Genomic DNA, 10,642 nt, shown 5'->3' with positions numbered 1-10,642 from the left:
CCTAGCTTACCATTGAAATGTTCGCATCCTGTGTGTTACCGTACGTGCTTTCGGTCGCTTGATTGGAGGCGAGATTTAGCGATACCGGTCCACCCTTCCGACGCATCGAATTAGTACCGATCTGGCGGGAATAGAAAGAGCACAACATTAATCTCCGCTTTTCTGCTGCTACTCGATCGTTTGCTACCTTTGGGGTTGCGGGCTTGCGCGTACGATCAACCGTCGGTGGACTCTTGGCAGATTGACCGCCCCCGTTAGCGCTGCCACCGTTTGGAATGGGCACTGGCGGTGCCGTCGTACCAGCGCCACCGAGCGACATCTGCTGCTTAACGCCCTGCGTCACGGACTCGATCGATTTGGTAATATCGAACGACGAGCGTGGCTTTAAGCGGCGATTAATGGCCGGGGCTGATGCGTCGGACTGTATTATTATAAAACAAAGGATTGAAATGATTATTATTGAAGTTAAAAAAGCGTTATCTTTTGTGCGAGCGTACCTGTTCACTGAAATCGAAACGAAACACATTGCCTTCGATCTTCGTCGGGGCAGCATTGGTGTAGCAGTGGGGTCGCGGGCGTCCCAGCGTACCGCACTGGCTGCCCGACCCGAAATCGCTGATCAGATTTGGCGTACTGGAAGCGACCAGATCGCACTGGCTTAATGGTGACAGCAGATCGCCATCAGGCAGATGCATACTGCTGCCAGTGTACGGGTGCTGATGGGAGCGTGGAATATCGTAGAACTGTTCAATGTGCTAAAGAGAATCATAATAAGGAGAAGAAACAAAAAACAGATTAGTAAGGAAGTCATGGAAAGGTCATTGTGACTCATTAGTCTAGTGATGGGTAAAGTTGTCTCGACTCCGAACCGACTCCGGGTGACTCCGATCCGACTCCGATAATATAGGAACCTACTGCGGAAGTTAGGTTCGCCCAGTATTAACCAGAGTCGTTCAGAATCGTCCGGGATTCCTCGGAGTCGTCCGGAGTCTTCCGGAGACCTCTGGAGTTGTCCGGAGTCATCCGGATTAGTTCGGCGTCGTTCGGAGTTGGCCGGAGTCGCCCGGAGTCATTTGGAGTCGTCCGGAGTCGTCTGGAGTCGCCCGAAGTCGTTCGGAGTCATTCGGAGTCGTCCGTAGTCGTTTGGAGCCAGAGTCATCAGGAGTCGGTCGGAGTCGTTCGGAGTTGTCCGGAGTCGCCCGGAGTCCTTCGTAGTCTTCCAGTCTTCATCCGGAGTCTTCCAGAGTCGAAGTAGTCCGGAATCCTCAGGAGTCGTCCCGAGTCGTCCGGATTAATTCGGCGTCATTCGGAGTTCGAAGTCGGAGTCGTCCGGTATCGGTTGGGGTAGTTCGGAATCGGAGTCGCCCGGAGTTCTTTCGTAGTCGGAGTCATCTGGAGTCTTCTGGAGTCGTCCAGAGTGGTCCGGAGTCGTCCGGAGTTATTCGGAGTTGTCCAGGAGAGAATCCGAATCCGTCGGAGTCATCCGTAGTCGTTTGGAGTTGGAGTCATCCGAAGTCATCCGGAATCAGCCGGAGTCTACCGGAATCGTCCAGTGTGGATCCAGACGACACTGGACGACTACTGAAGACTTCGGATGACTCCGACTACGAACGACTCCGAGCGACTCAGGACAACTCCGATCGACGCTGGATGACCTCGGACGACTCCTACCGGAGTCGTACATTGCACCAGATGGCTCCTGTTGACATTGACCGATTCCAATTCCGGTCGACTCTGAATGACTCCTACTCCAAACGGTTACGGACGACTCCGAACGACTTCGGGCGACTCCGGACAACTCCGAACGTTTCTGGACGACTCCAGACGACTTCGGACGACTTCGGAAGTCTCCGGACGACTCCGGATGATTCCAACTATGAAAGATTCCAGACGGCTCCTGATGCCTCCGAACGACTCCAGATGACTCCGACTCCGAGTGGGACTATTGCCTCGAATTTTGTTGGAATCTTACTAACAACAGCCGGAGTCTGGTCGGAGTCGGGAATGCGCTTCACTACAGCACATCACTACATTAGTCCCTCAGGCAACACTTACCGCGCTTGCTTCTTTCGGTCCGATGGCAGGTGAAACGTTCTCCGTGTCGGACGATATTATGTCCTTGGTTCTGAAATTCAAAACAATGCTCTCATCATGAACATTTCTTCAATTTTGAAGGATATTTTCAATGTTTACTCACTTTTCTATACCCTCCAAGTTCAGACTGGTCCGTTTCGGCGGTCTTGGTGGAGCGCCGGGAGCATTCCCAGCGCTAGCACCTTGCCCTTGCTTCAACTGTTGCTGCTGCTGCTGCTGCTGCTGCTGTTTCTCCTCCGTGTTGGGCACTTTGGAGAAGCGCTGCACATACGTCCAACCGACCGCATCATTCTCGATCGAACTGTCCGACGGCCGAGTGCTTCTATCGATCGTACCACCAGCACCTCCTGCACCGCCACGACCACCACTACCACCACCACCGTTCGTAGCTCCCTCACGACCACCACGCATTCCATCGCCCGGCGACCCAGCAGTCCACTCATCGTCCGTAAACACGCTCTCCGAATCGGACGGGCTCGATTTACCACTGCAGCTCGGACCAATGCCTTTCGGCGCCGTGTTACCGGCACCTCCCGTTCCCCCCAGCACAAGCGACGACGGCCCGGTGGCTAGTGGCCCTCCACCGACGTTGTTTCTCTTTGGTGAGTACGGCTGCTCGTTGTTGACGAGATTGAAGCCGATGTTGGTGTGACTGCGCGGCGTTTCGTAGAAGCGTGGATCGAGCGAGTTCAGCGGCGTCACCGGGCTGCCCGAGTAGCACTCGCTGATCGGGATGTACGGTCCGGACGAGGTGCTCAGCGCCGGGGACGGTTGCTCTGGCCCGCTGTCGAACGCACTGGTTGATGGGGAACGGTCGGTGAGTTTCAGATTTTCCGGAATCTTTTTACAACCCCGTTGCTGCTGCTGCTGCTGCTGCTGATGGTCAATGTTGAGCGACTGTGTACGCATATGATGGCCCATCGAGCTGGCCGTACCCGTACCGATACCGTTCGTCATTGCCGATGAGCTGGAGGGTTCGCCATTTTTGGGCGTCGGCTTACCACGCAACGACTGGGAGCGTTCGATGATGACATCCAGGTTCGAGTACGCCTCCGCGTTCGGTACCGTTTGGCCCAGCTTTGCCTCGCAAATGATCGTCTCCCGGTTGGTGTAGTCCAACGAGCGAAAGCCCATCATTTCCTCGTTCTGGTACGTGCCGTACGGGTTGTAGGCCGCCGGTGGTGTACGCTTTGCCGCCTGTTGGCTGTTGTGATGGTGCTGTGACGGATCCGCTGCGGCTGCCTCTCCCACCACCGAATGATTCAGCATGGTCGTTTCGGTTTCGTTTGACACGTCCGTTTCCATTACTGCTGCCGCCCCGTTGCTGGTCGATCGGGTCGGTGCCCTCGTCTCTACCACCGTGTCCGCCATGTTGACCGCATCGGCCATATTGATTGCGCCGATGTTGTAATCTACAAAGCAGAAAAAGGGAGGATATTCGGTTAGAGTTGGGAGCACAAAATGAAAAAGACCAAAAAGGCAATTGCTTACATGGCCGATCGTCCACGGTTTGCGTTTCCTGCAGGCTGCACACCTGGCAGATACAGTTCACCCAGCCGCGCATGTCCTCCTCGGTGTCCGCGGCCAGATAGTAGGTGCGGGTCGGCGTCTTCACGTCGAACATGTGCGCGTACTTTTCCTTCTGCCGGTCGAGCCGCAGCCCCGCGTCCACCTGCTCACACTGGTCGAGATCGATGATGCCCTTCAGCTTGCGGCATTTGCGATCGGTGTAGTACTCGAGAAAGAACTGACCGGGCAGCTCACCCTGCTTGAGCGTGAACCAGCGCCGTCGCCATCGCTGCAGTGGAGAAAATGAAACGGACAACAGTTAGCAGGGCGTCGAAACGAGACAACTCTAGAACGCCCCCGGGGGGGAGGAACACCATCCCACATATGGACACATATGGCATGTGGGTGACGCCCGAGATGGTCGCGACAAAAACAATAACAGCCACAATATCGAGTCGACCACAAATATGGGCACACACACAGCATAAGGAAATCGGGCTGGAAAAGGATGACATAATTTTTGCTCACATTGTTGGAATTCGGCTGAAAACTGAGAACTGAGAACAGCTGTGCCAACGTGTTAGAAATCGATAAACAAAACCGCACGCTTCTCACTATGTTGCGGACACGGGGGGCGAATGTGCATGTGCGCAGAATATGCAATGAATCATCCGGCATATGGGAAGGAAGGTGCCGATGGGCGATTACAACGAGGCGTAGTACACCACACAACAGCACACACAACCGCGTTAAAAGAAAGAAACAGACAACATCAACTGCGTTTCCGGAGTTGGCGAAGATGGCGGCGTTTGTTTGGTCACATGATTCTCCAAGAAACCCCTAGCGATCGCAGGAAGCGATGTTTACATCACAAAACCACTACAAAATAAAAAAAAACTTAGGACACACACGCGATCAAAGAGAAATAGAGTGGTCGCGGTCTCCCGTAGCAACCACACACATGTTAACAAATACCAAAAGCGCGCACAGCGCTACAAAAAAAGTTTTCCCTTCTCTCCTTCGAACCGGATTTGAACCAGTGACCTATGGATTACTACATTCTGCATCATCGCTCTCTCTACAGTCCACCGCTCTACCAACTGAGCTATCGAAGGCACTTGTCTCTCCTCCACTCACAACGCGAACGCATTCACAGCACAAACACGGCGCGCGCACTCTGCTTTATCGCAACACCCTCCTCCCTCTTTTGCCAACATCAGCATAAACTGGCCAGCCCACTCGAGTGCGCGTTCAACATACAAAATATGCGTGTATGTGTCCCCTCACCCCCCACCCCTATACACTGACCAGAGAAGCGGCTTACGCGCTCGAACGGACACACACACAAGAGCGCGCGAACAACACGAACCAAACCGAAGCGGACGGTTAACTTGAATGAGCGCGCCGCGAAAACTGTCTCGCGTGTCATCTATAAAACTTCGAAAAGTGAATGGACGACAACACGCGAGTCTCCCCCCGCTTCCCGACAGTTTTGGAGGGTTTGTTTTGGAGAAGAAAAATAAACGGTAGTGGGGAGATTAGTTCAGTTTGTCTAGTGCTGGAAGGGGGATTGCGCTAAACGGAGCTATTTTTAGCATAAACACCGTTTAACCGTTCGCACAGGTTCGTGATCAAATATCTATGAAAAGGTTTTGTGTTCGCGGGAGGTCAGTTCTTGTGCGTGAGCGAGAGGTCTGAGGTCCAGTCACTTTGTTGTAAACACACATAAGTGCAATTCGTTTTTCCAAGCTGCCGAAGCAAGGATGAGCCTTCCAGATGATTGCTGAAGATGATGATGATCGCGTTCGCCAGCCAAGCCAGCACACCACCATTCAAATTCCAATTGTAATTGAGTGGATCTGACTGTAGACGATTGAGTAGATGTGAGATGACGGCCGCACCCAATCTGATAGGCTGGCGAAGATAAACGACAGTCCCCCTTTTGGCCATGCGCCATGTGGATGGGGAAGAGAATTAAGCTCCATCCTTACCCTCCTATACTGAAGCGTCTCAATGAAAGCGGCTAATTAAGCTGATCTGCGCTACAAATCGAGTCGAATGTGTGGAGGGGTTCCGAAAATTGTGTGTCTTCTGCGCGATCGAGACACACAACAAGACGCACACGACGCAAACGCGTCTCTCGTGTGATCTCTTTCATCTCGCTTCGCATACGTTCTTCTGCTACATTCTCAATTTAGGGGACAATGCCATGGGCGATACTCGGTTGAGAAAGTTAAGATGATGATGGTCATATGGGTTCTTCACCAGCATTAAGAGACAATTTGGAGCGAAGCCTGTCTGCGGACTTATGCTGAATTGTCCGAACAAATTAAATTGTCCAGCTAACACATAAAACGATCCTATTAATCATTTTCTTGCCTCTATAATTTAACCTTTTATAGCATTGTAGCTAATGTATGTTAAAATATACACTAATATCGCCTTCAACATTATCTAAAATCGCTCAGTGCTTTCAAGCAAACTCCAAGGAGCATCCCATTTCAATTTAAAACACTTTATCTTGATGTCTGAACCTTCGACTAACCCTCTCCGCTCCATTAACAAAAAAGATGCGTAAAAAAGCAGCAAAGTTATCGGACCAAAGGTCGCCGAAATTGCGTGTACCACCCCTTCTTCCACCGCGAATGCGCAACCAACCAAACAACAACAGCGCGTTTGTTTATCTACCGCCGTTCATTTCGATTTAGCAGTTCCCACCGTCCCCACTCTGGAGCAGGAGGCCACACCAAATTGCGTCGAATGTGCACTGTGTGCATCCCTCCTCTTTATCGTTGAATCTCATCTCCATCGAGCTAGCAATGTTTCATTGAACGCGAGAGCGCATGTTATGCATGCGGTCGGACCCGCCAGCGGCAGACGAGCCCCAGCCGACTGGCCTTCAACCATCAACCGGGAGTAGCAATTGTATTGGTGGCACGGCTATCATCGCTGTCGCACGATAGCGATCATCCAACAAGGGGCAAGAGCAGCAGGAACCTAGAAGGAAGGAATCTCAATCACTGCTCCGACCGGCCAACGAGGTGGCGGATTATGGGGCACATAAAACGGCTTCATTACGGTATCGTTTGTTCGTGAGCTAGCGAAGCCAAGCGATTGTGACGCCTCGTCATTCTAGCCGGATTATCGTTCCAATATAAGTTCGGAAAGTTTCTTGTTTTGCTCGTGCTTGTGTTAGGTCGGGGGTGCCGTTGCAATGGCATTTAATTGAACCAGTGCAGGTTTCTCCCATTCCATCGACGAAACAAACACCAATACTTTTTAATGCAATCGAGATCTAATTTTCAACTCGAATATCGTTTAATTCGATCCGGCGTCTCGGGTGTATTATTTCATCTCTAGCTCTAGCTGGTTCCGGGACAGCTGTCACTACAATTCACCTAAAAAATAGAAATGTGTTAAATTGTAACCAAATAACACAAAAAGTGTGAAAAACACAGCTTCTTAACTATGTCAACCTAATATTAAGATCTCAAACAAACGGTTACACACTCATGTGTGCTGCAGGCTAATCAACCCCCTCCAAAGATCAGCTCATCAGCTCTCGGACGCTTTAGCATCACCAGACAACAGGCCAGAGAGTACGCGCGCACTGGTCTACCTGGGTGGGCCTGATTTATCCACCAGTCGGGTGCAAGAGTATCGAACCGGATCATCGTCGATGGAAAACAGAGAGCGAAAGCGGGAAAGAGACAAAGCATCATCCCGCAGCGGGGTCCGGCCAACAAGATCACAGGGCGCAAATGCCGCACACACCGAGGAGGGATGAACGCACCACGCAACAAAAATACAGCACACGCTCGATCGTTCCTACTTCGATCGTATTTCGACAACCAACGCCAATAGAATGGATGTGTTTGTGTGTGTTTGTGTGTGTTTCTTCCCTTTTTTGCTGTTTTCTTAAATACACGGATATTATGATGGGTAGTTAATTAGAGGTACTGTTCTCCGGCCTGGTCGATCCGGAACCGGCGAACGGAAAGGAGACAGCTTTAGAAGACGATGGACGGGGAGCTGGATTGAGACCTGTTTCAAAGCTCGAAATTTTCCAAAACCCAGTGGAAAATGATTCAAAGTTTTCATTTGTAGCTCTTAGAAATGGAGTTTCATTCTCTTTTCCATTTGCCATAGGGAGATAATACATAAAACAGCCCTTAATTGCCGTGGGATCGTCTGGGTTGACATTCAAATCAATTAAATATGGGGAAAGGCCCTGTCCCAAAGGCACCACACATCCCACTTGGGGTGCGGTAAAGTGACCCCGACAACTCGTGGTCCAATATCGCATGCTTCGTTTGTGTCCTCCTCCACCTCTTCATCTTCTTATCATTTTGGTACCACAATTCAGACACTTCATATGGGCTGCTTTCTTCCAAACATCATTTCCCATGGCATCTCGTGTGATCAACTTCTCTGTGTGTGTGCATGCTCCGTCACACTTCTATTTCTGGTGTTAATTTCAGCAGCGCCTACTCTACAAGAAAACAAGCAGAATTGTTGGATAAAGACGGGTTGTGCGTGCGTGTGTGTGTGTAGCAGGCACCTTTCCGATCATCTCCACCGTCCACCGGTCAAGGACGGCCGCCACAGCCGGCTTGGTTACCAGCTACAACCGGAGGCGTTCGCGAATCCTCGCAAATCCTATTGCAAAATGATGCCCCTAACCCCTACCCCTTTGAAAGACGGTGCTAGAACGGAGAAGAGGAGTGGGATATCATACACCCCACAGCTAAAGAGAATATAAATGGTGACTCACCGCGCGCCAGATACGTTTCGTCGGTGGCGATTTGATGAGCCAGCCTTCGTGGTAGACCTCTTTATTCGTCGTCGCCATCTGGCCGCTTCTCTCTCCCTCTCTTTCGCACACTCAATTTGCAAACGTCGCACGAATTCGGTGTTCCGATGCTGCTGCTGCTGCTGCTTCTTCCTTTCGGTCCTCGGGCCGACGGTCTGGCGGCGATGGCCGCTTCAAATGTCGCTCGAAATTAAATTCCCGGTGCGTGTGTGTGTGTGTTTGTGTGTTGTTTTTATAAGGTTCCTCTCCAGTATTGCTTGCCGTTTTCGGTCCGGGAAATTTCGACTGTTTCTCCTTTCTCCTTTTCTCTAAATGTATTATTGCTTATTGTTCCGAACGAACCCCCCCTTTGAAGCTGGGCTTCCCTTTTCCGGCGGGTGCGTCGTTCACCGGTGTTAGAGGAATATCAATTCGAACCGCGGGTGTTTCACCCCCTCCCCTCAACCGATCGTCCCAAATTTCGGCACCTTCGGACCGAGGTTAATACGTACGGGAGTTCCGTTCTAATCGACAACCGGCAGCAACGTTCGATCGATTGGCCGCGACCATTATTATAATTACAATTTTTATGCTTCGACGGCACCACCTCTCCCTGTTAGGCACTTGCGTGTGTGTCTGTGTGTCTTTGTAGCGTTTGCGGTTCTCCTTTCTAGCGCCGGGTGCTGCGGTCCACGCCCATTATCGTCACCAGAGCGAGAGAGGGAGGGAGTGCGCGGTTCGAGTTTGTTTGCGATGATCTTGTTTCTTGGCCAGTTTAATCTGCTGCTGCTCCTTCTTGCTTAGCCTGCTGTTCTTTCTTCACCTGCCTGCGCATCAGCTGCTAAAGCAAAGACCGCCGGAGGGTTCCTTCTGCGATGTTGCTGCGATGGCGCTGGTCGATGATTCGCAAAGGGTGGCCGTGCTGTTGTTGTTGTTACTGTCGATACTGAAGCAGCTGGTGTTGATTCATTCGCTAAATATGCATACACAACCACACAGTGAAACTAATCGCGAAAGGGTGCTGGATGCACATTTACAATGGATTCTTTTTATCAATCCTTCTCGGCAAAGGCTCGCTGTCACAAAGGCACAAACAGATGGGGGTTTACCCCTTTATTCCACTGTCGTTCCCCTCCCACCAGAGGTCTAGGCTACTGCGATCGATGCAATAAATCCCAGCCAAAGGGCGAGACGGCACACACACATACACTTGTGCTGTGTTTCAGAAAGGGGGTGGTTGGAAGCGGGTTTGATAAGGCCCTGCCCGGGTACAGTGTCGGGACGAGAAGTGCAGGGAATGGGGATGGGGTACGGTCCGAAACGGAACACGAAAACTCGATAACTTGTGCGATGATAAACGCGCGGAAACGACGAAACCCGAAACACAGCGCCTACCAGGACGTACACATTTGAGGGAAATCAATTCCAGCCCCGCGATGGCGGAAGCAAAAGAATAGAAAACGATCACGCACTGTACGCTTTCGGTAAGCAACGGAAACGGATCGATAATGACGCACCGGACAACTTTACATTTTCACCACACAAACACCACCGATTTTCCTCTTCCGCGCACACAATATTGTGGAATTCACATCAAATCGCATCAACCACACTGGCTTAATGTGCTGCCGCCGCACGATCGCTCGACATCTTGGAATATGAGAACCACACAGCAGCCAGACAGACACTACCCGAAACACCAGCGGACCAGGGGAAGGCAACAGCGGCAACAATATCACTCGACACACAGAACTCCGGAGAACGATCGGGCGAACCTCTCATCTCATCTTTCCCACTTCACCTCCATCATCCGCGCCAGACCACGGATGCAGCGGAATTGGCTTGCCGATGGGTGAGCAAAAATAAGGGAACAACCAACAATGACGATGATGATGGCCGATGTAATGTGCGTGTGTGTGCTGGTATGTGCCCCCTTCTCGGTGTGCGTGCGTGTGTCGGTGTGTGTGTTTGCACTGTATGCACAGCACAGAACAGCAGCAGCAAGATGTCCGATGTTTTCCTGTGGTTCTGCGGATTGTTTTTCTACCACACACGATTTCAATCACTTTCCAACACCGGCTGAAGGATGTTGAACGAACGGGCGGAACGGTTGTTGCACCAGCTAAAGCACACGCGCACAATTAGCAGCAAACATTTTTCGGTGTGGTGAACCTGCTCAGAATATTTATGCACTTCTGCTGCTGTCCCTGCTGTTTGACAACAAGCAGCCTCGGGTGCTGGCCCGCC

At 51.4% G+C, this 10,642-nt stretch overlaps 1 protein-coding gene and 1 non-coding gene across 3 annotated transcripts in view; both read right to left on the bottom strand.

Moving 5' to 3' along the window:
* LOC1276495 (protein daughter of sevenless) overlaps positions 1–10,642 on the bottom strand; it is a 12,544-nt gene extending 1,902 nt beyond the window's left edge. Inside the window, exons 1-7 of one of the 2 annotated variants that reach the window (XM_061648410.1) lie at positions 8,378–10,642; positions 3,586–3,892; positions 2,198–3,506; positions 2,056–2,125; positions 498–755; positions 188–421; positions 11–121 (exon numbers count right to left, since the gene is read on the bottom strand). In XM_061648410.1, coding sequence (XP_061504394.1) covers positions 11–121; positions 188–421; positions 498–755; positions 2,056–2,125; positions 2,198–3,506; positions 3,586–3,892; positions 8,378–8,455 — 2,367 coding nt within the window. In that variant the 5' untranslated portion in view covers positions 8,456–10,642. Of the gene's footprint in view, positions 1–10; positions 122–187; positions 422–497; positions 756–2,055; positions 2,126–2,197; positions 3,507–3,585; positions 3,893–4,911; positions 5,348–8,377 lie in introns of those variants that run through there. The other variant, XM_061648411.1, reaches the window with a different exon arrangement.
* On the bottom strand, positions 4,620–4,718 carry Trnay-gua (transfer RNA tyrosine (anticodon GUA)). Its single transcript has 2 exons — positions 4,682–4,718; positions 4,620–4,655 (listed from the first exon to the last, which is right to left on the bottom strand). It is a non-coding gene; the product is annotated as a tRNA-Tyr (tRNA).

Source organism: Anopheles gambiae, chromosome 2 (genome assembly GCF_943734735.2).
Source record: "Anopheles gambiae chromosome 2, idAnoGambNW_F1_1, whole genome shotgun sequence".
In the NCBI taxonomy this organism is placed as follows: Eukaryota; Metazoa; Arthropoda; class Insecta; order Diptera; family Culicidae; genus Anopheles; species Anopheles gambiae.
The sequence above is the reverse complement of the archived record's forward strand: the minus strand, read 5'-3'. Positions and strand labels throughout refer to the sequence as shown.